At 41.5% G+C, this 27,369-nt stretch overlaps 1 protein-coding gene across 2 annotated transcripts in view; it reads left to right on the forward strand.

Annotated features, from left to right (window-relative positions):
- CRHR2 (corticotropin releasing hormone receptor 2) overlaps positions 1 to 27,369 on the forward strand; it is a 156,663-nt gene that overhangs the window by 10,234 nt on the left and 119,060 nt on the right. For both annotated transcript variants that reach the window (XM_050708918.1, XM_050708919.1), the window contains exon 2: positions 3,371 to 3,464. In XM_050708918.1, the coding sequence (XP_050564875.1) occupies positions 3,371 to 3,464 (94 nt within the window). The remainder of the gene's footprint in view (positions 1 to 3,370; positions 3,465 to 27,369) is intronic.

The raw sequence follows: 27,369 nt of genomic DNA on the forward strand, positions 1-27,369 counted from the left end.
GCTCTTTCTAAAAAGCTGGCTTTTATTAGACAACTAGAATATGGTATCTGGGGGTTCTTACGTGAGAATGGGAAAGCAGAGTGTATGTGTCTGTCCATGTTTGGCAGCATCCAGTGCCTCCCGAGCTTCGCTCTCCCATCTTGGCAGCAAATGTTGCGCTGTCATATGTCATCCTTTTCCACTTCAGCTTTTTCTTTCAGTTTCCAGCCATGCTGACTTCATCCTCTCTGCTGCTTCTAATTGCTCAATATTTAAACTTTCAAGATGTTGTCCGTTGTATCTCTGTGGTAGCCACCTGCAGCACAAGTCCTGTGAGGAGCAGCTGAGGGAACTGGGGTTGTTTAGTCTGGAGAAGAGGAGACTTGGGGGAGACCTCATTGCTCTCTGCAACTGCCTGAAAGGAAGGTGTGGGGAGCTGGGGGTCGACCTATTCTCATAGTAACTAGTGACAGGACAAGAGGGAATGGCCTCAAGTTGCACCAGGGGAGGTTCAGGTTGGAAATGAGGAGACATTTCTTCTCAGAAGGAGCAGTCAGGCATTGGGATGGGTTGCCCAGGGAGGTGGTGGCGTCACCGTCCCTGGGGGTGTTCAAGGAAAGGTTGGACGCGGTGTTTAGGGACATGGTTTAGTGGTGACATTGGTGGTAGGGGGATGGTTTGACCAGATGAGATGATCTTGAAGGTCTCTTCCAACCTTGATTCTGTGATTCTATGACTATAAACTGACAGCTTTGTCTCCTATTCATAGCTGTTTGGGCGAGTGTATATTGCTGTGGCCATTTCTTACATGTTAGAGAGAAGAAACCAACCTCTCCAATGTGGGTGAATCACAGTATCAGTGTTTGTTTTATTTTTATATATATATCACTACTTGGAAGAACACAATAATCTTTCAGATCAGGAGTCTATGCTGATTGTTTTTAAAATTAAGCTACAAATCCTCTCTAATCTCTATGAAATAACCACAAATCCTGGTAGGAATTGCGAGGAGGCATTACTATGTTGAGTCAGATATTTGTCTGTGCCCGCAGCTCTCCATGTAGATACATTAAGGCATGTTGCATATATCATATATTGCTGTATATGTGTTTTTGTGACTCCATGTTAGTAAATTATGAGAGTACTTGTGTGACAAAAACACAAATTCTGCATTAATCTGTGATTTTTTCCTTTTCTTTCTCTTCTCTTCTCTTCTCTTCTCTTCTCTTCTCTTCTCTTCTCTTCTCTTCTCTTCTCTTCTCTTCTCTTCTCTTCTCTTCTCTTCTCTTCTCTTCTCTTCTCTTCCCTTCCCTTCCCTTCCCTTCCCTTCCCTTCCCTTCCCTTCCCTTCCCTTCCCTTCCCTTCCCTTCCCTTCCCTTCCCTTCCCTTCCCTTCCCTTCCCTTCCCTTCCCTTTCTCTGCTCTTAATTGTTTTAAATGCTTATTTTTAGGCTTTTAGGGTTTGTCTGCTTTAAATACGATTTTTGGAAAGTATCACATGGAAGAAAGCTGTTCACTCTGATTAGTGGAGAGAAAATGAAAGCAAAAGTAACGTAATATGTGGAAGGCGCTTTTCCCTCTAGCCAAATGAACCTAAGTTGACCCTAAAGCAAATGTGACATTTAACCTTTCTTGTTCCTACACAAGCTGTGCTAAACTTGACCTCTGTCTTTTCTTTCCCATCATCTTACGAAGCGGACAGCTGAACACGCAGTGTATTTACAGTACATGGAGACATCTCAAGTTTCTTCTTTGAAGTGAGAGAGCGCTTTGGCCTGTGAGGTAGCAGAGGGGCAGAGGGACAGAAGGAAGAAATGCCCCTGCTATGTCAGCTCACGTGACTGGGTCTGACATGACCACTACAGAGACTGCTTTCTGGCAGGCTCCATTGGAGTACTGTGCCCTGCAAGATGGCATCTGCCCTGGCTTCAGAACAGGGCCCTTGCCTTTCCCCGTCTCCTTGACCTGACTGTGCATGGCCAGTGGCCTGAAAGGCTTTGCTGTAGGAGGTGAAAGTTCAAGTCTTCCTGGGTGAGAAACAGCAGCTTCGTGATGTTTATTCAAAAAGAATAAAGTTTGATAAAGGATTTTTGTTTGTATTCCAAGACTTCCTATTTTGTAAAATAACAGCAAAGTGAGAAATATATAGAAATGGTATGGGACAAGGAAAAGTTCTTTAGAGACCAACACTGCTGATGAATTCCATTGTCATGATAATTTATCCCACTTCTTATTGAGTGATATGGAATTCAGCAACTTAAGAAGGATTCTGCAATCACTTAACGTACCTTAAAGCACTGAAATATAACATCAGTATTCAAGGATTATGGTTGTTTCCCTGAGCAAAAGCTAACCGTGTTATATTAGAGTCATTCAGCATAAGTAGAAAAGCAAAGGCATTTTTTTTGCTACCAAGGCTTTATTTGCCCTCAGAAGTAGTCAGGAAGATTTTGTTTCACAGTTTGAAAATTGAACTTTCTGTCATTGATTTGTGACTCCCGAATTTTCTCAGCGCATTTGGTGCTGCCTTTCTTAAAGGGCTTTTTAAGAGCTTCTCTTGATCCAAGCAGTATCCCAAATCATCTGCACGTTTAGATCTACAGTCCTGTGGTCTTCTGTCCTTGGTCTGCAGTGGGCATTTCAGTAATTTTACTTTCAAGTGTGAAAACGACAACATATTCTTTGGCTTCACCTCTAAATATCTATTTCCTAAAACTTTCTTGGTGATGTGACATTGTCCTATCCTGAACCTGCAGCTTTCTTGAAGCATCTATGTTGACATTGCTACTCTCATTCTCACTATCATTTGCCCTCAGTGGAGGGCTCAGAACTCAGAATTTTGTGGGTCAGAAGCTTGTGTATTGTTTACTGGCTGTTAAAAGTAATGGATCACCTTACAGAGATGCCAACTTATCTTATCCAGTCAGTGGAAGTACTTTTTTTAAGTGTTTTGAATTGCCCTTTGGTGTTTCTTGTCTCTCTGTCTTGACTATGTAAGGATCTTCAGCAGCCTCGTAGCCTTTTAAGGGTAGTTGATAGAAATCCCACACATCCACCCATTCTGTAATGGGATGTGATTCAGCTACTCTATTTTAGGTGAGAAAAACTGTTCCCTGAGCTTTGTTAAGACCATTGACTGTCTGCCACAGGAGGTCCAGGATAGGTAGTTCATTTGTAGATGCCTACCTTTAGTCACATGAATGCCTCCTGATGTTGTGGACCTAAGCAAGTATAACCAAAAATCCTCTGTCATGGGGGAATGTCTGCACCTGAACAAATTATGAATGGAAACTGCTATGAAATACTGGGGATTTTTGTACTCATGAATAAGGAATTCTGCTCTTTGCTGCTGCTTTACTGTTTGTTTGTATTGCTTCTGTCTATTCATCCAGATAGTTCTCCACTGTGAATCTTCTGTGAACCTGCCCTTGTCTGTTCTGCTGGAAAAGTACTGTGAAGCTTTATCAGTCCGCACCAATGTCACAGGTATTTATTTCTCCATTTCTCAGTGGCTTCTTGTTACTCCAGGATCTGTTTTCAGTGTCCTTGCTCCAGGAACATCTTTTCCTGCTGAGATAAACTTAGTGATTCCAGCCTTCAGTTTTCATTGGCAACAACGTACAGTGGTGTGACATGGAAATAAAACTTTGAAGTTTGCACACCTGGAAAGAACTTCAGGTGGACTAATATTGGCAGCCTTTTTTCATGATTTAATCTGTTAAGCTGACTGTACTCACTAACCGATATGATCGTTGAAGGACAGCACTTCTAAAGCATCTGTATCGAGGCTGGTCCAGACTCCTTGTTAAAGGTCCAGACTCCTTGTTAAAGGCTGTCTGCAGTTCTCCAAGGGCCTCATGTCTTATCAAAGCTGGGCAGGCAAAGTGTGGTGGATGTGGTAGTCAAATCCAGCCCTTGTATGACATTCACTGTAGAAACTGGGGTGCTCTGACCTGACTGAAGCTTATACAGGCTAGGGGTGAACCTTTTACCATTTTGGTCAGGCCAATTGATATGAAAAATACCAGTCCTCCAAATCAGAACATGTTGAACCTCAAAACTTTGCAATTTCTATTTCCTGATCCCACCCCCAGTTCTCCAAAGCCTGACTCTAACTTTTCAGGTTAGGAGAGAAGTCTTTTCTGATACAGGACAGAGATAGTACAGGGGAACTTAGGGACACTGGCAGTGGGATGAAGGGAGAATGGAATATTGCAGACCCTACAGAATGTTAAGCACAAAGAGCAGGAAAGGCTGGGGGGAATGTGCGGCCTTTTCTTTCTTTATACCAGTTTTTGAAAGCAGGATGGCCAAGAGTGGGTGCTGCAATGAGTGATTCAATGGGGGAAGTAGGATTGTTTTTTTCCCCTTTGCTTTCCCCACAGAAAATCATCATGGAGGGAGGAGTTTAAAATACCTTGTCAGAATGTAGATGTTATCATTTAAACAGTTCTCCAGCCTTAAGAAATGACAAAGCAAATGAGGTTCAAGGAAGAAGTCTTTCCATATATCAGATCAATTGTGGCTTACTCTGACTCTATATATTGCATAAGGACAATAAACTGATCTAGATAAGATGATCAGACTGAGGTCTGAAAGTTTTGTTGCCTTAACTGCCTGTTAATTTGCATATAAATGGTTGTGTTGACCTGTATTATGAATCTAGTCTGAGCTCTGTAACTTGTGGCATTGTGTTCCAGGGAGCAACTTTGCCTGATGTGGTATATTTGCTTGTACAAGCTTTAATGACAGTCTATTCTATTTTGTAGCTGGAAACAAAGGAAAGATAGATGAGGTTTTGTGAAACTTTACATAATCTCGGACCCTTCTTTCAGATGTTCTTTGACCTTTGAATATTTCTGAAAATACTATCATAAAATTTTCCATTAATTCATAATGTATTATTTCTTTTCCAGAGCTTTTATTGCAAAAATATTATTATTTCACACCAGACTGTCTTAAACTTTGGCAAACACTTTACTTCCTAATTGTTGGCAAAAAAAAATAAAAAAATTCTGAGCTATTTATGTGATGCATGAACACAAGGCATCTTCTCAGGCTGAGTGCAACTCTTATAATAGCACTGTAATATGAAAAGGCTAGAGAGAAGTCACAGGAGTCTCTTACATTGTACTATTATTGTAAGATATCACTGATCAGAGAAATAAAGCACTGCTCTAAAGTTAATGAGACTCGATTGTTATATAGAGACAATCCAACATACCTTTATAAGGTATGTTTATAGAATATACCTTTCTGCAGCATATTTTGAAATCCTGTGAGCCTGTACTCTTTTTTGTTGAGCGTGGGCTTATACATGTAGTAAAACCCTAAGCTGCCTCATGTTCACACAAGTTGGACATAAATCCAGACTCATGCATGAACATAAAGTGAACTTCGGGACCTTCTACGGGCAAAAGTGTGTTTTTTTCTTAGTATTAGTCAATGTACTCTTCCCAACATGGTGGATCACCAACATGGTGCTTCTTGCCACTGCATGTTTCTCTTGTTTCACATGATGATTGCAGGCTCTTTAAAAAGGTCTGGACTTTTCAGCTATGAGTCTTCTCATTAAAAATGGAGGTCTACAATGCAGTGATCCCCACCTTTATAATCAGTGAAATATAGCCAATATAGTCAAAAGTCTAGAGCGTTGCTTTGTCCTAAACTAAGATGTAAATCAGGGCAGAGAAAACTTGCTTTTGATTTTTTTTTCCCTCTGAAAGGATCCAATGATGAAAAAACTCCTATAAATATATTGTTGTCCAAAATTAGCTTGGCTGTGTGCATTTTGAACCCTCATAATAGTAAGGATGTATCACACTTAAACATTGTTCGCTCTACCCAGCAACATGGATGTGCAGAGTCAGACCAGAACCACAGAGTCTGAAATGTCTTCGGCTTTTTTCTGATCATAATCTCTGACACTGTGCAGATCTAGTCTTCTAAAGAGGAAAAAAATCAATAAAATAAAACAACAACAACAAAAAATTCCAAAGATAGACATATTGAACAATCTTTATTTATAGCTGGGAGAAGAGAAACATGAAAGTTTTGTAATTGGTTATATTCCGTGTCTCTTTTCTAGATGATGCTGTTAATTAGTCCAAGATGTTAATTTCCTCCCCTCATAATTACTAACTTCAGCCTCCAAATATGTTCACAATAAGTATCCCAAACAGATGGCACAAAATGCTTTTGAGATTTTCATTTATGTTTAAGTGCACTGAATTGCTGAGTAAATGACATTGTGAATTCAGTCTGACATGATTTAAGCCAAACAATGCTTGTTAAGAGGTGAAAGGCAACATAATTCACTCTCTTTTGGGTTTTGTTTCCTCAAAAAATTCCTGGATTACACCTTTGTGAGTGCTTGGGTGCAGCGTTTGATCTTGATGAGATTGTGTGTGTATCTGCGGACCTGAAGAGGGATTTTATTTAATTTTTAATTCTTACTTTGTTTTCATATATAAGAAGTATTGGTTGAAATGGCAGAACTTTTGTACAGTGACTCAGCTGAACAGGTTCCTGATGTTGTTCTCTCTTCGTATGGTTTGACTGGAATTACAGGAATATGCCGGATGACCAGATGACTATAATTCTATATATCTCTCTGATACATGCATTGAGTTATAGCTTGGATTCTTATAGGAACTCAGAGAAAATGGGTCCTCTATTCACAGTAATATTCATTGAATTTCATCATGCTTCCCTTCACATACTTTGACTTTCCTATCTTACATATTTTCACTAGAGACTGCAGGTCCTGTCTTACATCTGTTCCTACTCACTTTTGATCTCAATGGAAGTCTTTTTATCCCACTTTTTGGTCCATTGACAGGTTTCACCACACAATCTTTAAGACCTTAATAAAGCAGATTCATCTAAAAACAGAATCTTCTTCCAAAAAAATAAACCAGAAAGCGGATGGCCAGTACTACTGTACTTAGTGTGTTAACATAAGAATTACATTCTCTGTTTTCTTTCTCTTTCTTACCCTTCACTCACTTTGAAGGTTGCAATTTGCATTTATGATGTTTAAGGCTATTCAAACAACCCAGTAAATGGGAGACAGTAGATCAGACGTGTCATGCATTTCATTTCACAAAGTCCTGGGATTCACTGAAAAGAAAAATTATTTATTTCCCTTGTTTCACTGGATCCTCTTGAGGGTGGGCATGGTTCCTTTCCCTTATTCAGGTCACTGCAGCATGGTGAAAGACTGCTGTCCCACAGAAATGGTACAAAACTCCTGATTCTTCATGGTGCAGGGTTCCATCTGTACAAACTGTGTCCTATACTTCTCAAGTTGTCTTCTCAAGTCTCCAGGGAAGCTCTCAAATAGGGAACATATCAGTGAGTGTGGGAGGAACGTATCCTAGGTTGGATTCCAACACACAACTCCTCAAAGTTGCTGATAAAGTCCCAAAGAACCTGACATCATTTGGAGATTTTCATAATTTTCCCTGTTGATGGGACAGTGAGTTATACTAGAAGCTTCGTCAGGACTTACAATAACACCAAACGGAAGACAGAAAAGGTAGTTTTCATTTCTTATCCTTTCTTGAACCTCTTACAGGTCCCACAATGAATCTCATCAAACATGAGACGTAAGTAAGCACTCCTTACACCTCCTGCACAGGCACTGGCCAAAGCAAGGTTCATTTGAAAGGATTTATGAAATCACATGGCATTCTCAAGCATGAATCAAATTTCCTCTCTTGTCACTGTCACACTGAGATAACTCCTTAATCTGGCTGTCAGCATTGAGCTACTAAGACACCTTCTTGCCTAGAGGTCTTGTGTAAACCAACCACAGACAGCCACAGACAGCTCCTGTGGTATACGTTAGTATCACTTTTCAGGATAAACTGTTCAAAAACATGTTAGACAGCAGTGACAGCTATGTGGGAAAGGGAGAGAGAGCATGTGTACTCAAAGTGCCTTAGCAGGTTAGCATTATGAGTGTATACTGAAAGATAGCAGCTGATTACTGTGTATTTGTTGCATGATCTTTGTCCTTCTACCCTAAATTAATGACATTAAGATGCAAAAGTAAAAGTGCTTCCTCTGTGATGAAAAAAAGGCATGTACATAAGGGTTATTTCAGACCTTCGAATACCACTACATTCATCCTTCAACATCATGGATCTGATTCCGTTTCCAGTTATGAAAAGTATGTATGTATAAAGTAAATGTGCACGTGTGTGCCTGTGTCTCTGTGTATTGGGGGGAGCATAGGGGTGTGTGTTTGTGTAGCATGGTGACAAAACCATATGAACTGTGGAACAGTAGCATCCTAAAGTGTGGGTTTCTTGTTGAAATGAAAATTTGAAAGTTTTCTTTAGACAACCAATTAAATAAATAACTTAATTTTACCTCTGTTTTAGATATTACATTTAGCTTAATTTTAATTTGAAATATTCATGTACAATTAAAAAAAAAAGTACAAGATTGTAAATCTTCATTCTAAACATTTAAAATTGTCAACTTTATTTTCAGAAAATTATTTCCTATCCCTTTGGTCAGAAAAATTACGAAGACTTGATGCTACGTTGGTACAGTGTTTCTGCCATCTTGAAGCTGACCATTCATTAAAATGCTTTTATTTCCATCATTTTTTGTTTTTATGATATCCCTAGACAGATCCATCTCTGTGTACCTGGCACAAATGCAAACGTCTGAAAATAAGGTTTTGTAAGTGTGTCCATTTGTGAGAAAAGGGACTTTGCAGACTCAATGAACAGTTTCATTTTTAAATAATTTCCATCTTCTTGGAACTTTACTCAAACAAAATCTGAGCTTTCTACATTTTGTTTAGGGAGGATTTATCTGTGCTACATTTCTGGAAAGGGTTCTCTCAGCTGCAGCTAGAAGACTTTCTTTTTCGTCCAGATTTTTTGTCCTGCGTTTCTTCTACCCCAGAAGCAACACAGGCCTTTCTCCAGGCAATCTCAATGCCTGTTGTGATTTTGTGTATGGTGTGTTTGTCTGTGGTAAAGTTATTTAGTGTTAAGCTGTTCAGTTCAAAACCGGGTGAACCTTTGATTCATTCTTTATTTCTGGTTGGGATTTCTGCTGATCAGGAATCCCTGCAGGTCAGCCAAGTGTAACCATCTTATGCTGACACGTTTTAGCATGGCTTTGCCTGCTGGTCATTGTAATACCACCGTCCTACTTTGCTGTGAATGCAGGCCTAGCTGAGTCACTTCTGCTTAATGTGTGTGGGGGGGTCATCTCTGTGAACCAGGGAGGTGGGACCGAACCTGGGAATAACAGAGCAAAAGGTAATAGTTGAAAGCACAGGTACTTAGGAGCCAGCATGTCCCTGGGGCTATTGTAGACTCATGGGGTGGGACTCCACTCACGGATTTGTCGTCTGAATATTCATGTTTACCTGTAAAATAAGTGTCTGAGCTCCCACTATTGGACAGGATTTAGTTGCCCTCATGTCAGTGCCCAGTGACCTTTGAGGTACTTAACGGTACCTAAGACGTGCAGGGCTGGCAGATATGGCACAGAACCTACAGGAAGCCTGTGCTCTCTGGAATAGCTGGAGGGCTATCTCAGGGATTGAGTGGCCCAGGGTGCTTATGTGTCATCTGAATCCTTCCGTAGATCTCCATTGACTATTATTGTCCTAGATGAACTGGATGAGTTGAACTAGATGTTCCAGTCCATCTAGGTATCCTAATATAGGCACTCCTGCACAGGAGTTTCATAGAAGTCTGACATACAGCACGCAGTCTGCAAGATGGGAGTTAATAGTTTATAGCTCAACGCACATATGAAATATCCTCTGACAAGATGATTTAATCACAGAGGCTTTGGCTACCAAAGAAAAATGAGTTTTTTGCCTTGATCTCCCAGCTGCTGAGTGCACACAGGCTGCAGGTTTTGCTTGGCTGACTATTGTTATTTTTTAGGAGTTAATTTCAGTCAATCATTCTTTTAGTAGATGAAAGTTTCATGACAGAGAAACATATTCTATAACTTGCTTTCTATACAGAACAGCATAGGTGAGACACTCATTGCTCCAGGGGTTATTTATTTCTGTGCATTGTCCTACTCTGTTTCTTGGAAACGGAAGATTTGGCCTCATTACATCTCTAAATATCCCTCCACAGTAATGGCATGGCAGCAATTCTCACGGTTTCCCTTCTGATTTTCCCAGCAGGTCACATCAGTGAGCACTTCCATTTATAATGATACTTGGATGAGCTATTCATTTTAACGTATGCTTTGCACTCTCTTGGCGTCAGCCTGCTGGCTGAAGCTACGTACTCTGCTCCTGCAGCTGCCCATGGGGCACCTGGGAATGTGCTTTCATCACATCCACACAACTCCGTTACTGCTCGCAGGCATAAAGTTAACCTTGAGCAGCAGCATTTGCATGATCAAAGCTGGAGCTGAGGACACAGGCGATCTTCCTAGCACTTCCTATTTTCAGATGTTGCAATAACACTATTTAAATAGAGGTGATGATGGTGGTTTACTTTCTCACTACCTCAAATGACATACCAGGCAGTCTAGCACTGCTTGCTTGTACTTCCCAAAATAAAGCTGCGTGCAGTGTTGTTGCACATTTTGTATTGTTGCCGCTGGTCCTTATGATTTAAAATACATTTCCCAAGTCTGGGGCAGTTCCAAGCTAAGGGTTTGTAGAAATTCTCATGTATTAAGGAACTATGTAGACAATCCAGAAAGTTACGTGTTCCACTAGGATTACCCATGAGGATTATTAATAAATAAATAAATACATAAATATTTTTTTTATTTTTTGTGACTTTTTTATAGATGAGGTATATAAACATATCTTATGGTTCCCACCTTTACCCTAGGTGTCCAGAGACTGGCAAGTTCTTCCAAAATTCACTAACAATGAATCTCTAAGCTGTGTAAACAAGGCTATAAAGTGCTCAGATACTACAGTGATGAGAGTCACACAGAGTGATTTATTTTCTGTTGCCACTGTTGTTGTTCTTACATTTTTTAAAAGAGTGCCTATGGTTTGCAGTCTGGCTTTTTGTTGTTACTCTGAATGTGAAATATGTTTTAGAAAGAATTTACTCCAGTGCCTTGATCTCAGGAAGGCATGCTTTCGCAAAACCTCAAGAAACTACTGAATGAAGTAACCTTGGCATAGAAGAGGAACCAACTACACCAGAAGTGGTGCTAGTGTTTTAGGATAAGCTATCAACAGTCTTAACATCTGCAATCACCATCCCTGAACTTTGCATTATACAGGAAGGTAACAACACTCTGAACACCTTCATCAGCATCAATGGCATCAGCACTGGCTGAAAAGAAAATCTGTAGCACGTGTCTGCCTGGAGTCACAGAGGTGTTGGGTACATGGGTCTGAGGGAGGACTGTAGAACAGGGTTGCTGATGGTATGAAGTCAGGGCAGATCCCACGATCCTGTTAGGAAGCAGAAGAATTTGCAGTGACCAACTTGATGGCATTGGCGTGGTGGTTCCTTGCTGCCAGCCTGGGATGCTGTGAAGAGTAAGGAAAGGAAAAGGAACAGGGCCAAATTTTTGAGGAATTCAAATGAGGCAGGCACAGCTCCTAAGCAAAAACATGTTACAGTGGGGACATGCCACTGAGTTTTATTGTTTCTTATTTCAGAAGAGTGGCACACCTAAATCCTGGATCTGTCACTTCTGCATGATATGTTCTCAGCAGACTCTTGGTAATGACTGCTACAATACCATGCTTCATCACATAGCCTTAAATCTTTGAATGTATACATTTGGTACAATAACTACCATTTGCTGAATGTGGTTTCTAAATTAGATATTTTTTGTACACTTGGCAGATAAAAATATACTTTGTAGAGCCTCTCATTTTGTTGAGTCCTACTGAGCAGATGGAGTGCTTTTTCTGTTCACATGGAATCACGTCAGTGAATCTGGTCTTAAATGAAAACACCTCCTGTCCGTTAAATCCACATTTCGCTCTGGGTTTGTGGATTGATGAGCCCTTCAAGCAGTGAAATACTTCTGTGGCCAATGCACAGAACAAAGCCATGTAACAATAGTGATGCTACAAACTGCACTATTTGGAAAGACGGGTCATTCAAGAGGATGCGTAAAACATATAGTGCAGGAGAATAATTATTAGTAGTAAATGGGAGAGATGGTCTAGAATGGGAAACATGTTTTTTTGTTTGTTTCTCATTTCAGTAAAATGATCAAGACCTTATGACCCAATGACTAAGTTGGCTCTCCAGTTTAGGAACAGGCCGTTACATGTGCTCTTGTTGACAATCAGTGGTTGTCTTGCCTTTGTCTCCCTGCTTTTGACAAAATGGATCTTTCCATACTACCTTTAGAGGAGCGTTCCTGAGCCACACACAGAACCAGGGTCACCATATAGAGAGATGAAGGTGAGACAGGGCTCCATCTATTTCTCCGTGCTGGTAAAATCATAATCTCTGTGTGTCTAAGGCCCACGTGTATAAATTCTAGCTAGCACGGCTTTACTTCAGCAGTATCGAACAAAAGAAAACGGTGGGGGACCGTCAACAATCTGCCATCAGTACATTGCAAGCGTGCTCAGAAATGCTGTCTGAGAATCCAGTGGTTGGTCTAAGGAAGAGAAAATGGTAGGATGCTTCATATTTACAGATGCTGTCATGGCCTACCGTGGATTAGAATGTGAATACAGACGAGAGATTAGGGGTTCAACTAGCATAAATCACCTAGTGTAAAGTTGCAGCTGGCAGCTCATCCCTCCTTGTTTAGCTCTCTACTGCATCACTTGGTTGGCCTTTTCTGAATAAACTCTGCTATGCATGGAATTGATCTGCCTTGTCCTCCAACCCTGAGATGGGGACATCGTATTGTATTGTCTCATGTATGAAAAAAATTATTAAGCACTAAAGCAAATGCAAAGCTGCCCTGTAAAGCTCCAGCTCTATATTGTTCAATTTTGTTATTCCATTACAAAATAAGGACTGCGATTTTTTTTTCCTGCAAGCATTCATCTTATTCATTAAACTGTCAAAGTGTGCAAGCTGGCTGTATAAGTAAAAAGTAATTGAAAATGTTAACACAGTTTCTGTAAGCCACTAGGACCTGAACTGTTTAGCTGCTTTGCCCTGTGTATCTTTACTCATGTGAGAAGCCTCATTCACTACAGTGAAATGCTCCACTGAGTAACATTACTCTTGTGCATAAACATTAGACAAAAAAAAAAAAGATTATGGATTCAAATATTTCAAGTGCATGTACCCATAGCTAAGAGGGGAGACAAATGAGAACCAGATTCCCAAAGGTGTAAATGCTATGTGGTGTCTCATTTCCATTAACGTGCTACAGGAATTTGATCCCATGACTCTAAATGGTGCTGCTGTAATAAACCTGCTAGCCTGCCTGTGGATTTTTTTGTCCTTCCTAAAACCCTCTAATGAACACTGTGGGGAATGGTACCATCGCAAGGCTTTCTGTCTTCACCCTCTTTAAACTCTGTCTTGTGCAGATGCCCCTGGTTCATAAGGCCAGGCATTTAGAAGCTGATCTCTTCCCAGCTAACACTGTTAAATGCACAGAGGTTTACCTGTATCCACTAAGTATCCACTTCGGGCTGCTGTTGGAGACAGGATGCTGCAGTAGCTGGACCTTCATTAAAAAAACAAAACAAAACAAAAGAAAAAAAAAACTTCTTTATTTTATTGGTTATAGTGGCAGCCTAAGGCCCACTCAGCTGCACATGTCTACTTTGCAATATCTAGAGTTACAGGAAATTAATCATACTCCTAAGAACCTTCTTTCTTTGAAAGTATCCCTGAGGTAATTTAGCAGCCTGTGGAAGACTATTACTTTCTGCCTTCTGTGTAAATAAAGGGGAAATAGTTAATAATTGGAATGCAGATATAGTTGCAATTTCATTATTAATCTGCTCAAGGAGACTGCTTGTGAGTTCATCACTGTGAACGTGGTATGAAATCTTTAGATTAATCCTCAATGTGTAGACACACTTCAGTGGGTATCAGATCTTTGAAATTTGTATTAGTCAGCTAAAACCAAGATTTCTGGCAAAGATGGATGGCTTTTTATCTGACCAATTTGCTTTGTTTTGTTTTAAACATATATGTATATGTATCTATATATACCTATATGATTAGTTTAAGAATGAAAAGTGTCATTATGCTGAAATTGTCCTTCCTCCAGTAGCCACTAGGTGAATTAATTTTGAAAGCTTTGAAAGCCAGGCGTTTGGAGTATGCTGGGTGTTTTTTGCTGTAATGTCATTGGAAAAAATCTATCCTGTTCTCGTTTGAGTTACTTGAAAACTTTGCACAAATCACAGTTTTCTTCATGAATGGGGCACTGTCCTTAAGGATAGAGGATCAGATCAGAGCTGGCACCTCTTTGAGGATATTTTCCTTAGAATACAAGAGCTCTAGGCGGGGGCTGGGGGAGCAGAGTCCCTACCACTGTAAGCGAAGAGCTAGTTCAGGACCTCCTGACCCAACTTAACAACTACAAGTGTATGGGGCCTGATGACATGCATCCCAGGGTCCTGAGGGAATTGGCTGATATAGTTGCCAAGCCACTTTCCATCATATTTCAGAAATCATGGCAGTCAGGCAAAGTCCCTGGTGACTGGAAAAAGAGAAACATCACTTCCATTTTTAAAAGGGGTAGAAAAGAAGACACGGGGAACTACAGACCGGTGAGCCTCACCTCTGTGCCTCCAGATCCTCCTGGAATGGATCCTCCTGGAGGCAATGTTAAGGCACATGCAGGACAAGAGGGTGATCCGAGACAGCCAGCATGGATTCACCAAGGGCAAATCATGCCTGACCAAGCTGGTGGCCTTCTATGACTGCATCAGTCAACAAGGGAAGACCGATCAATGTCATCTACCTGGGCTTCTGTAAGGCTTCTGACACGGTCCCATATGACATCCTAATTTCTTGGAAAGATATGGATTAGAAGGATGGACCATCTGGTGGATAAGGAATTGGCTCAATGGCACACGCAGAGAGTGGTGGTCAATGGCTCTATGTCCAGGTGGAGGCTTGTGATGAGCAGTGTCCCTCAAGGGTCTGTCTTGAGACGAGTACTGTTTAATATCTTTATCAATGACATAGACAGGTGGATCAAGTGCACCCTCAGCAAGTTAGCAGATGACACCAAGCTGAGTGGTGCAGTCGATACAATAGAAGGAAGGGATGCCATCCAAAGGGACCTGGATAAGCTTGAGAAGTGGGCCCATGTGAACCTAATGAGGTTCAACAAGTCCAAGTGCAGAGTGCTGCACCTCTGCCAGCGCAATCCCACACAGGAGTACATAATGGGAGAAGAACTCTCTGAGAGCAGCCCTGTGGAGAAGGACTTGGGGGTTTTGGTGGAAGAAAAGTTCAACGTGAGTCAGCACTGCGTGCTCACAGCCCAGGAGGCCAACCGTGTCCTGGGCTGCATCACCAGAGGGGTGGCCAGCAAGGGGAGGGAGGTGGTTGTCCCCCTCTGCTCTGCTCGCGAGGCCCCACATGGAGTGCTGCATCCAGGTTTGGGGCCCCCAGCACAAGGAAGATGTGGATCTGTTAGAGTGAGTTCAGAGGAGGGCCACAAAATTGATCAGAGGACTGGAGCACCTCTCCTACCAAGAAAGGCTGAGAGAGCTGGGGATGTTCAGCCTAGAGAAGAGCAGGCTCTGGGAAGACCTCATTGCAGCCTTTCAATACCTAAAAGAATCTTATAAAAAGGATGGAGAGGTACTCTTTACTCGGGTAGATAATTATAGAACAAGGGGGAATATTATTTTTGCTTGGGAGAGACTATCCAACTCACTCAGACCAGGCTGATGTTCTCTCATGTTGTTTTGATTAATTGCTCTTATTTTTTACTTAATTTCTTATGGAGCCTTCTCAGATCCAAATGTAGAACATATTAACAGAAAAGATATCGTTTTCCTGGTTACTATACCATTGCTTGTTCTACTATTAAAGACACAAATCTCTGAGATAAGTGATACAGAAAGTAACTCAGTATGTGTGCTTTTTAGAAAAAAACTATTTTTTCCTAAAATGACAATCTAAATGAATATAGTTATATGTGTTATTAAACTTCTGGCTACTATTTCCCTAACTTAGACAGTTGTATGAACATTTTCAACAGGAAGACAGAGAGCTCAGGGGCATCAGTGGAAGCATATAGTAGAAATGATTATGCCTTCTATTTTTGTATTATAATCACCAGAATTTCATCAACATCCATAAGGAAATAAATGTACTCAGTTTATTTGAGAAGACACACAGTTGAGGAAAAATGTGTGCAGCATTACACACTATCTATTACTTAGTTTTTCTGCAGTCCCATAGTCCACAGATGAAACAAGCAAGGAATACTTGATTTTTGATCTGCATTGCAGATTTTGGAGCACTTTTTAACTTTTCATCCATTTTGAGGAAGCCTGACTCTGTTATGCAGTATTTTAGCTTAAATCCACCATTTTCAGTTATTTCTTGTTTTCAGTGTTGCAATACATAGGATTATTTTGTTATAATTAGCTTTCCGTAATTAAAATTAAAAATAATAATAATAGCAAAATCATCCTTATAAGATCCATGTAAATTGAGGAAACTTTTTTCTCTGTTTTATATATGGTGAAAAGTTAAATTATTTGCCAAGGCTTCAAATCCAGTCACTAGAGGAATACTAGAACTTGAAATGTTCTGGTTCTGCAGTCTGACTGTGGTACTTGGTTGATAATTAAAAAAAAAAATATATTAAGTAAGCTGATGACATTTTTGCATTGCAAAAGTTCTAAATAGACCATGGTAGCTTTGCCAGCCCACATGCATTACAATGAGAAATTTCTAATTAGCTGATGTAACTGCTCTTGCTTCTAGCTGGAGCTCTTATGTGTTGGTATTTTCAGTTTTTTTCTTCTTCAAAAATCTTGGAGACATGAAGGTGAAACTGACAGTTATAGCTCTGTGGAAAAATATGGGATTAAATTTGGATTTCTGTGGTTGGTGTGAAGTTCCAGAGAATGGAAGCAATTCTGGGGGGAAGGGAGTGCTGATGTGGTTGACATGAATAATAATTTGCTACCTATTGGATACACACGTAAAGGCATGGGACACAACATGTCCAAGGTCACAGACTTAGCTAGAGGTGGATTTGAAATTCCTGTCTCTCTGCCTCATGCTCTAATAACTATGCTCTCACCTTATAAAATTGTATTGGGCTTATGTGGCAAGGTTTTGGTAGCAGGGAAGCTGCAGGGGTTGCCTCTGTGAGCAGAGCCCAGCAGCTGCCCCATGGCAGATCAGAGCCAGCTCCAGATGGCTCCAAAAGGGACCTGCTGCTGGCCAGAGCCAAGCCATGAGCGATGCTAGTTGGGCCTCTGGGAGAGCAGATTTAAGAAAAAAAAAAAAAAAAAAAAAAAAAACCTGCTGTGCTACAGCAGCTGGGAGAGAGCGGTGAGAGTTGTGAGAGAAGCAGCCCTGCAGCCGCCAAGATGAGTGCAGCAGGAGGGCAGGAGGTGCTCCAGGCACACAGCACAAGTTCCCCTGCAGCCTGTGGAGATTCCCCCGCGACCTGTGGAGAGGCCCCTGCTGGAGCAGGCTGTCCCCCTGCAGCCCATGGGCCCCACACGGAGCAGATCTCCACGCTGCAGCCCGTGGAGGAGCCTCCAGTGGAGCAGGTGGATGTGGCCTGGAGGAGGCTGAGGCCCATGGAGAGCCCCCGCAGGAGCAGGCCCCGGGCCAGAGCTGCAGCCCGTGGAGAGGAGCCCACGCAGGAGCAGGGGGTCTGGGGGGAGCTGCCGCCCGTGGGGGACCCATGCTGGAGCAGTTTGCTCCTGGGGGATGGACCCTGTGGTACGGAGCCGTGTGGGAGCAGTTCTTGAAGAGCGGCTGCCTGTGGGCAGCCCCTGCAGGCTCAGTTTGGGAAGGAAGGCATCCCGTGGGAGGGACCCCGCGTGGAGCAGGGGCAGAGAGGGACCGTGAGGGAGTGGCGGAGAGAAAGCCTCAGGGACTGACCTCCATTCCCAGTTCCCATGTGCTGCTCATGGGGAGGAGGGAGAAGAGGGTGGGTGAGTGGGAAGGTGTTTTTGGTTTGCCTTTAGTTCTCATTGCTCTAGTCTGTTGGCAATAGGCAATAAAATACATTAATTCCCTTGTGCTGAGTCTGTTTTGCCTGTGTCTGTAACTGGTAGGGATCTCCCTGTCCTTATCTCAACTCACAAGCTGTTTTTTCATCCTATTTTCTCCCTCTGTTCTCTTAAGGAGCAGGAATGAAGGAGAAGCATGGTGGAGTTTAGCTGTCCATTGTTTTAAACCACCACAGAAATGTGGCACGTGCATATTCTGATGTAGAGAAAACACGTGTTAGCATGACACTCACAGTGGCTGGCTGAAGAAACTTCAACTGTACATGCTGTAGAAACCTATTTATGCCATACCAGCCTCTTAAAGACCTGATGGTATTTCAAGGTTTTGCATTTGAAAGTAGTCCTTAAGCAGGTTAAAGTGATCAGCATCTGTCCTCTTCACCTGTCACATGTATACAACTCATTACTGATATGTAAATGCTACTTATGGACAGTCTGAATTGTCATGGTTATTGGGTTGTTTACTGGATAAATATATTAGGTTAACTAAATAATGGTCTCTGTAGAAAAGACTGTCATGAAACAGAAGAGTGATATGCGCAAGCCAGCACCTACAGTTTCTTACCTGATCTTGTCCAGCCTTCATCTCATCTACAAAGTTGACTTTGAACAGTAGCTTGAAATTCTCAAAGATGTGAAAATGCCCTGACAGGAAAATACGTGAAACGCAGGCCAAGTGACCCAAATTAAAGAAAGCTTTTGGGTCACTTTGGTCCTGAAGGACCACAGAGAACTTCTGCAGTTCTGGCACAAAGCCTAAGAGGGGACTGACTGTGAGATTTACCTCAGGGAGATATATGGCCAAACACCACAGCACGTGCAATTAGAGAGTTTAATGAGGCAAAAAATCTGCTAGCTTTGTTACCATGACAGCCTTTGGTGTATATATAGCTCTTCCTGGAATCTCTCAGAATATCTCGTAAAAGCATAGAAAATGCTGCATTCTTAAGCTCTTTCTTTCTTTCTCTTCATGTCAATGCAATCTTAACCAGTGGTTACCTTCACCTTTTACCCTCTGTTCTTGGCAGCTCATCTGCTGTAGGCCAAGTGTTCTGTGCAAACCAGAGGCTCCGTTCTGCTCCCTCATGAGCAACAACGTGAGCCAAACTCTTCTCATCAGGACTTCTCGTACCTGTGCAGCTGCCAGTAGACACCATCTTGGAGCTCCATCACCTCATGCTCCAGGTTTCCAATTGCTACCTTTGATTTGCCACTACAGCAGAAGGTAGGGTAAAGCAGTCAGTGGTAGCTAATACGACAAATGAGCAAATAAAAAGTCCCTTTGTCATAAAGATATAATATATATTTTGTGAGTGTGAACGCATGGAAAAGATCTTCCATTTAAAACTTGGCCTTTGGCCCATGATTACATCACATCTTGAAAATAACTGTTCTGCTTTGTAATGACTACTTTTTGCCCTCTCCAGCTGAGTTACCAGGGGGTGGAGGAGACAATGCCCCATTAGCTAAGTGCTACCAAAGACTTTGCGTGGGAAAGCAATGTTTTTCCATCCCCAGCTACATTATCTTGCTGGGTAATCCTGAATCATTGGCATTTCACATCCTTCTTCCCAGCACTTTTTGTTTTTTGAAATCAGGAGTAGCTGTGAGACAGTATCTGCTTGCAGATTGCAGTCCCTACCCCTCACAACTCTGCAGCTGCCTAATGTTGGGTAGCTACTCTTTATGGCACTAGATTGTGTGGTTACGATTGCCTGTGGTGAAACACTCCTTGCAGATGTAAAGGTTTCACTGAGCTGTTTCCTGATAGAGAGCACAGAGGGTAAAGGGTCAGTGCTTATTGGGAAATTTCACTGCCTAGAAAGAGGACGAGAAGTCTGGGGTGAGGGAAGGTGGACTGTATCTCTGCCCTCTTCTCCGGGCTCTTCCCCACTCTCTCTCCTCTTCCTGATCCTTCACACACTGCTGAGATATAGGACATCCTAATTCTCACTCTGTCCTCTTCTTTGGACACACAGACCATCCTCTACCTCTCCCTTATTGCAATGATCTGGAAGTCCCCACCAGTCCTTCTTCATCTTCCTAATCCTGCCAAGCCGTTAGAAAGATGGGGCCTACAGAGATGAGACAAAAGGAAGTAGAGCTGGGCTTTGCTCTTAAGATTAGGGCAGGAATAGATATCTGGGAGATGTTAAGGTTTTCTTCTGCTGGCATTTCTGCACGAACTCATTGGTTTAAGGCTGAAGGGAGAAGCAATTATCTTGGGATTCTACAACCAAGATTTTTTGAAGTGTTTTTAAAGCTTGTATTTGTATTTAATGGATGCTATATTTCAATCTGAAAATCTATATGCAATTTCAATCTGAAATCTTTTGGTACATCTATAAAAGCAGTATTTTCAGTAGTTGATGGTATGGCAGAGTATTTAACAACAGATACTCTTAAAAAGTATCAAGAAGTATCTTGTTAACAAATCAGTTTTAAAATACGGCCTAGATTAAAAATAATAACACATAGCCCCAGAAAAGCAATATAAAGTAAGTGCTATTGTGTGAGCATGCACGTAGGTTCAGTGGCTTTTCTTCTGGTTCCCCCCATATGTACCAAGGGGTTCCCAAGCACTAAGTATAATTACTGTAAGAGTGTTTGCTATTCCTGTCTGTTCAGGAATTTTTAATTGGCCTGTAATAACAATAATAAATAAAACAACTATAAATAAATAAATAAATAAAACAGGACCATTGACCTGGCAGCAGGATTTTTACTTAGGGTGCAGTCAGATAAGTACTTGTTATTCCAGCTCCCTTTTAATCAAGGCATTTTCCCTCTCCTCTTGTCTTACATGCTGAAACTGATTTATGCAAAGATAGTTTGCTTTTCGTTCAAGCTGATGGCCCATTGTGAGTTCTCAGAAGAGATGAAAACTTCTCAAATTGTGCTAAACTTGACACGAATGATCACATATCTTTTTTAGTTGACTCATCTATTGAGAGCTGAGTCCAGTGAGAGTATTAAATATATGGAGCAAAGACCAAACTACAGAGGGATCAATAATAATTTGATGGGTTCTGCATCTGTTGAGCATTGGTGAGTGGCGAAACTCCCTCAAGAGCTCACCAGCTCCACTCTAGCCAAATTCCGTAGATGAAGTCTACTGACTCCCAAAACCATTGAGAACAGGGTGAATATTTTCCTTCAATATTTGTTTTATCTTCAAATCAGTTGATTTTGGCTGACCTTAGGAAAGTTTAACTTTCATCAATTACTACCACAAGGGGAAAAAAATCTATTTTTACATAAATGTAAATGTTTTATTTTGACAAGGTGAAAAACCTTCAAAAATTTCAGAAAATCCATGTATTTAAAAAATCACATTAGACCCAGAAATGAAAGAAACCTCTTTCAAATAAATTTCTTTATGCTATGCCTAATCAGAAAGTGAGGGGTGGGACTTCTCTGAGTAAATTCAGCCATTTATACATTTTATGATAAGTAGGATAAAACTTACCGTCCAATGTGGAGGCCCAAAATGAGGTGAGATGAATTCTAGCCCACTTCTTTGTACAGTCAGTCATTTGCTTATATTGATTTCAGTGCTAATGAGGTATTATAAACATTTTCTTTGTGTAGCCTTTGGCTTATGTCTTTTTGGATCTCTCTCAGAAACAGAATAGTAATTATCCAAGGAAAATGCTGTTCTGAAGAACTACAGAGATCAATTAAGGAAAGCGGCAAATGAATTTCTAGGAATGATATAACATTTCCTTTCCATTGCTATGGGCTTCTGTCCCGCTTCCACAATTTGTGTACCACTGAAAATCATTTTCAGTGATTCATAATGAAGGAATTTAATGTTGAAAAGATACCTTTTTTTTTTTATCATCAACACCTTTTAGTGTAGATTATGTGGTTCAGAAACATTTACTTTCTCTTGGGGTCACAAAGGTAGGTGCTATTCATACTTCTGGCTTCTGAGAATTGGAGTGGTTGTTTAAGTGCAGATAGGCTTCTTTGAAAACATTACAAAATCCCTGTTTTATCAGTAGAGAAAAGGACAATTGTGAGCTATTATAAACACAAGGACAAATGGTTATGTCACTGCTGGCTTGGAAATCCTAATTTTCTATACCTGGTTCTTTGCAAATCCATATACACTCTGTGTACATAGATTCCCAGGTGTTTTCTAGGCTAATAGTCATTCTCCTGAGTTGTTGTTGTTATTTCAGCCCATCAATGGAAGCTTTTAGGAAACCAATGAATCCTCATTTGGGGGGCGGGGGGGGGGGCAGTAATCTCAGAGATGGAAAAGTCACTGTCTGTCTTTTGGTTGTAAATCATGCTGCTATTGTTATTATTTATTTTCAAATTATGATGGAATCTAGAAGCTAAATCAGATCAATATGTCTCTTGGGGTAAGTGCTGTGCATATCTCAACATGCTCAGAAAAGAAAAGTTTTTTCTCTTTCAAACAGTAAGAGTTTATTGTAACCTGATTGCCTCCTTCTTTCCCTTTGTATTTCAACTAGAAAGCACAAGCTTCAATGAAGCTTGCTGCTGTAAACTAATGCCCTTAAAATTACATCAGCCCCAAACTGACGGGCTGTGTTAACAGTAAAAGTGTAAACATTGAGAAATCAAAATCTGTTTTCTATGCAAACGGAATCTATTCAGCAGAAAATCCCCTAACCAAGCACTTTTCTGTAGCTAGATATTTTTGAGTGCTTTGTGTGAATTTGGTTGGAGACATGGCCAGTGATATTAAGCGCACCCTCAGCAAGTCTGTGGAAGACACCAAGCTGTGTGGTGCAGTCACCACACTGGAGGGAAGAGATGCCACCCAGAGGGACCTGGACAGGCCTGAGAGGTGGGCCTGGGCAAACCTCATGAGGTTCAACAAGGCCAAGTGCAAGGTCCTGCATCTGGGCCGGGGCAATCCCAAGCACAAATACAGGCTGGGTGGGGAATGGTGGTTGGTGGATAAGAAGCCTGACATGAGCCAGCAATGTGCGCCTGCAGCCCAGAAAGCCAACCATGTCCTGGGCTGCATCAACAGCAGCATGGGCAGCAGGGGAGGGAAGGGATTGTCCCCCTCTGCTGTGCTCTCGTGAGACCCCACCTGGAGCCTGCGCTCAGCTCTGGGGCCCCAGCACCAGAAGGACAGAGACCTGTTGGAGTGAGTCCAGAGGAGGCCACGAGGATGCTCAGAGGCTGGAGTACCTCTGCTGTGGAGCCAGGCTGAGGGAGTTGGGGTTGTTCAGCCTGGAGAGGAGAAGGCTCCAGGGAGACCTCACAGCAGCCTGCCAGGGCCTAAAAGGGGCTGCATGAGAGCTGGGGAGGGACTCTTGGTCAGGGGGTGTGGTGATAGGACAAGGGGGAATGGCTTTAAATTAAAAAAAAAAAAAAAAAATAGATTATATATTAGGAGGAAATTCTTCACTGTGAGGGCTGTGAGGCCCTGTCCCAGGCTGCCCCGAGGATCTGTGGCTGCCCCATCCCTGGCAGTGCCCAAGGCCAGGCTGGATGGGGCTGGGGGCAGCCTGGGCTGATGGGAGGGGTCCCTGCCCATGGTAGGGGGTGGGATTAGATGGGCCTTGAGGTTCCCTTCCAACCCAAACCATTCCGTGTATCTATTCTATGGCATTTTCTCTACCGATGCTGAGTTTCTAGTTCTGGAACGTGCAACTCCTCCTTGATCTGGAAAACGGGGCAAAACGGGTAGGATTGGTTCAGTTGTTTAGCTGGCTAGTTTCTTACAGCATCCTGCATTCTCTATCCCAGACCATGAATTTGTGTCAACAAATACAGATTATGGTCATTTAGCTCACAGTGTAGAAACCTATTGTGTAGGTCCAGTTGCCTCGGGTCAAGATGACAGCAATTGCTTCAGCTTTCCCACAGTGTGTTTTACTGAGTGGTAGCATGAGAAAGCTTTGTTTCCAAATTCATTCAATTTTAGGTTTAAAGCTGATCACAGAAAGGTCAATCTCACTTGAAGGGCTTACAGCCTGCTCTAACTCAGTGTGCAGGTATTGAAAACATTAAAGGTGCATTCACAGCACCTTTTAATTCTGCCCATTCCCAGAGCTGTGTGTGAGCAGTTGTCAGCTGGATTAAACCATTTTAATTTGGTCTCTGCAAATTGCTATGAAGAACACTGATTCTTCTGTAACATCGATGATTTATCAGCTCAAGTACTTCCTGCTTCAAAGACCACGGTAGTTATTTTGGGTGTCAAGGCACAGCTACACACACCAATAAAATGAAAAACTGCATTTGATCTTTTTCAGTAATAATCATTTATTGTGCAAGCAATCGTGTCTTGTTTAACCATCAAGAGGCCACAAATTTAACGGTGGCTAGTTTGAGAGATTAAAAACCTAAAGTCAAGCTGTTTGAATTATGCATAAGTAAAACTGTGGAATTTATTTCTAATTAATTGTTCACTTTTCTCTTAGTTGGCACTCTCTGCTGGTGAAAAACAATCAGTTATTCAATGAAAACACTGTAATTAGGAACAGGATTCCTATGTGGCCAAATTAAACATCATAATGGAAAAGTTTTCAAAATGGAAAACAGAAGCAAAGCCCCAGTAGAAGTGTTCAACTCTCCACAAATTGAGGCTATTTTTACAGGAAACATTTCCTAGGCTTGATTTTTCTTCTAGTTTCCCTACAGGTGGCATTCCTGTCCCTAACTTTAGACATTTATAGTGCAGACATGTCCCAGTGAGTAGGTCATCCCAGGTTCCCTTTATAGTTAATGGTAAGAGAGACTTTTAGAAGACAATTTGTCTGACCCAATTTAAGTATCTTCTTTGTGGTGACAGAAATCATCCAGTAGAGTCCACTGACTGCACTAGCTAGATCCCTCTTGACTTTTAAGGGAGCCTGGATATTTCTATGCCACCAACAGCTACTCTGCAGACTTTTAAACTGAAACAAATGGTCCCAACTGCAGCATCTGTATCTCAGAGGAGAATTGGCGTGAACAGTGTCTGTGTATCAATTCTTTTATGGGCTAAGTGGTTTATATTTTCTGTGGATTTTATCTCCAGGAAAGACTTAAGGAACATAAACCATACAAACTTGTACAAACCTTCTGCAGAGGAGTGGTGTTTTCTTCGAAAAAATGGAAATGGTTTCTTATTCTCAGAAATTTTGTGTAAGGATGTTATTAGTTTTTATCTGTTAGAGGGAACAATAGGCTGTTCTTCCATGTCCGTAAAATAATACTTTATTTCAGATGAAATTATGGCTTTCTGGGTGTGGAGGAACACTCACCTATTGATTTCAGCAGGGACTGGAATTTTAACCTTAAATTCCCAGGCCTGTATTGCAGGAATAACCTGTGCTCGTGTTCAGAGGTGGGAAAAAGATGCATCTCACCTAACTTTAGGTATGTGTAGTGTAGACAACTGAAATTAATTCAGACACCTTGAGTTCCTCATGTAGGCAATTCATAGTGTAGTAGCATTTATACAACCATATGGATTAGATGTACACTTCATATTGAGATGACCTGTGGCAAATTGTGCCTTGCTCTTTCATTGAGTGTTAAGGAGTCATGAGTAGCTCAGAGGCAGAGTCTACAAATCCACTTGGTCAGGGTGGTCTTGCCCAGAGCTTTTAGTCTGTGTTTTCACAGGACCTATGGCAGGTCCAAGCAGAGAATAATTCTTAACTGTAAAACATCCCTGATTTCATAATGGTTTTTAGGATAAGTTAATCAACAGCTAAAGTTTAAGGATCATGACCACTCATTCAGGAAACTGCAGATTTCAGAAAAGTCTATGAAACTGAAGTAAACTCCTGTTCCAGATTTTACAACTTTGTTCTTCTCCTGTCTGCATTGTCTGACACCTGGTGAACAAAAAATCCCATGTAATTGAGACCAAACAATTAAAGTGAAATTAAAATGACCCCTAGGGTGTTCTAGCTCAACTCCAGCTAGTCTTGTATTCAACAAGAGAAGCAGAATCCCAGAGGCCTAGAATATCTATTTTCTGTTATTGTATGTAGTTTTTCTATCTATGTTAAGAGTACCTTGAAGGAGCTGGGATAAAATAGTCACAGTCAGGACTGTTTATTCAAAGCCATTTCTTCTGAGGTGAGGAAAAAAAAAATATTTGCTACCATGTATGATAGGCTGGAGGGCTTATTATCTCACTGCTGAACATCCAAAGCATCACAGAGAAATAATACCAGAATAATGGCAAAATCCACATTCGTCCACAGCTGGTATTGAAAGATTTGTGAGAGATGGCTGGAGGGTGTTTGACCCTATTTTGAATTCTCAGAACCTGCAGCAGACCCCGCTTTTTGTCTGATTCTGGTCTTTTTTACTCGTGCCACATAAAGAGTATTTGGGGAAATAGCAGAAAAGTCCACAGGTAGTCCTGTAGCAGGAAAGTCAACAGAGAGGTTATATTCTGTTGTCTGTCTTGGTTGAGCAGATTAATCTCCTGGTTCTCCAAGAGAAATCACCCAGCTGGTGTCCTTCTGGAGGTTTGCATCTTCCTGCGATGCCCGTGGAAGCTGCTGTGCTCACTGCGCACAAACGAGGTTCCCCTTAGTGGGGCAATGGAAAAGAGAAAAAAGACTTTAACCTAAATTTAACCAGAATACACCTAAGAGTTTGGTTCAGCTGTAAGTGATGAAGGTGTAGAGCCAAACAGTGAAACAGGGCCGTACAGCTGGTTTTCTCTTATCCAAAGGTAGTCTCCATCCCAAATGATTATTCTGGGATGGAGAAAGCTATTTGTCTCATGTTGGCATTGGAAACACTTTCCTAACAAAAGATTTAGCAAACTGTTCTGTTTCCACAAGGCAATTTAGCTTTAACTGACTCAGTCCTCAAAAAATGGGATAAAAAGCAACATTTTGTCAGATTTTCTCAATTGGCAACAGTCTGCAAGTGCTCACAGCAGCGTGGATGTAGCATGCAGCTCCTTGCAGGGCAATGGAAAGCCTGACATGATCTCCTCTTTCCATGGGAGCAGCATTAAAGTGAAAAGGATAAAATGATTGATCCATCAGCATTTCCATCAGGAGACAAATTGGATTGGCCAGAGGAATGGGTCTCAAGGTGGGGAAATATATTGGAAATCAGATGACAAAGGACACTTAGTTGAAAAAGTGAATTGAGTTATGCAGTGATTTCAGACTGAAAGGATGTGGTGTGGGGAGGAATGGGTGATGAGGACAAAGCTTGCTGTCCATCTCAAACCCATAATCACTTGTGCGGTTGATAATCTTGTGTGCAAAATAAAGTTTTCTGTCCAGCGAAGTTCATCTCTTT

This window comes from Cygnus atratus, chromosome 2, assembly GCF_013377495.2.
Source record: "Cygnus atratus isolate AKBS03 ecotype Queensland, Australia chromosome 2, CAtr_DNAZoo_HiC_assembly, whole genome shotgun sequence".
NCBI classification, from domain to species: Eukaryota; Metazoa; Chordata; class Aves; order Anseriformes; family Anatidae; genus Cygnus; species Cygnus atratus.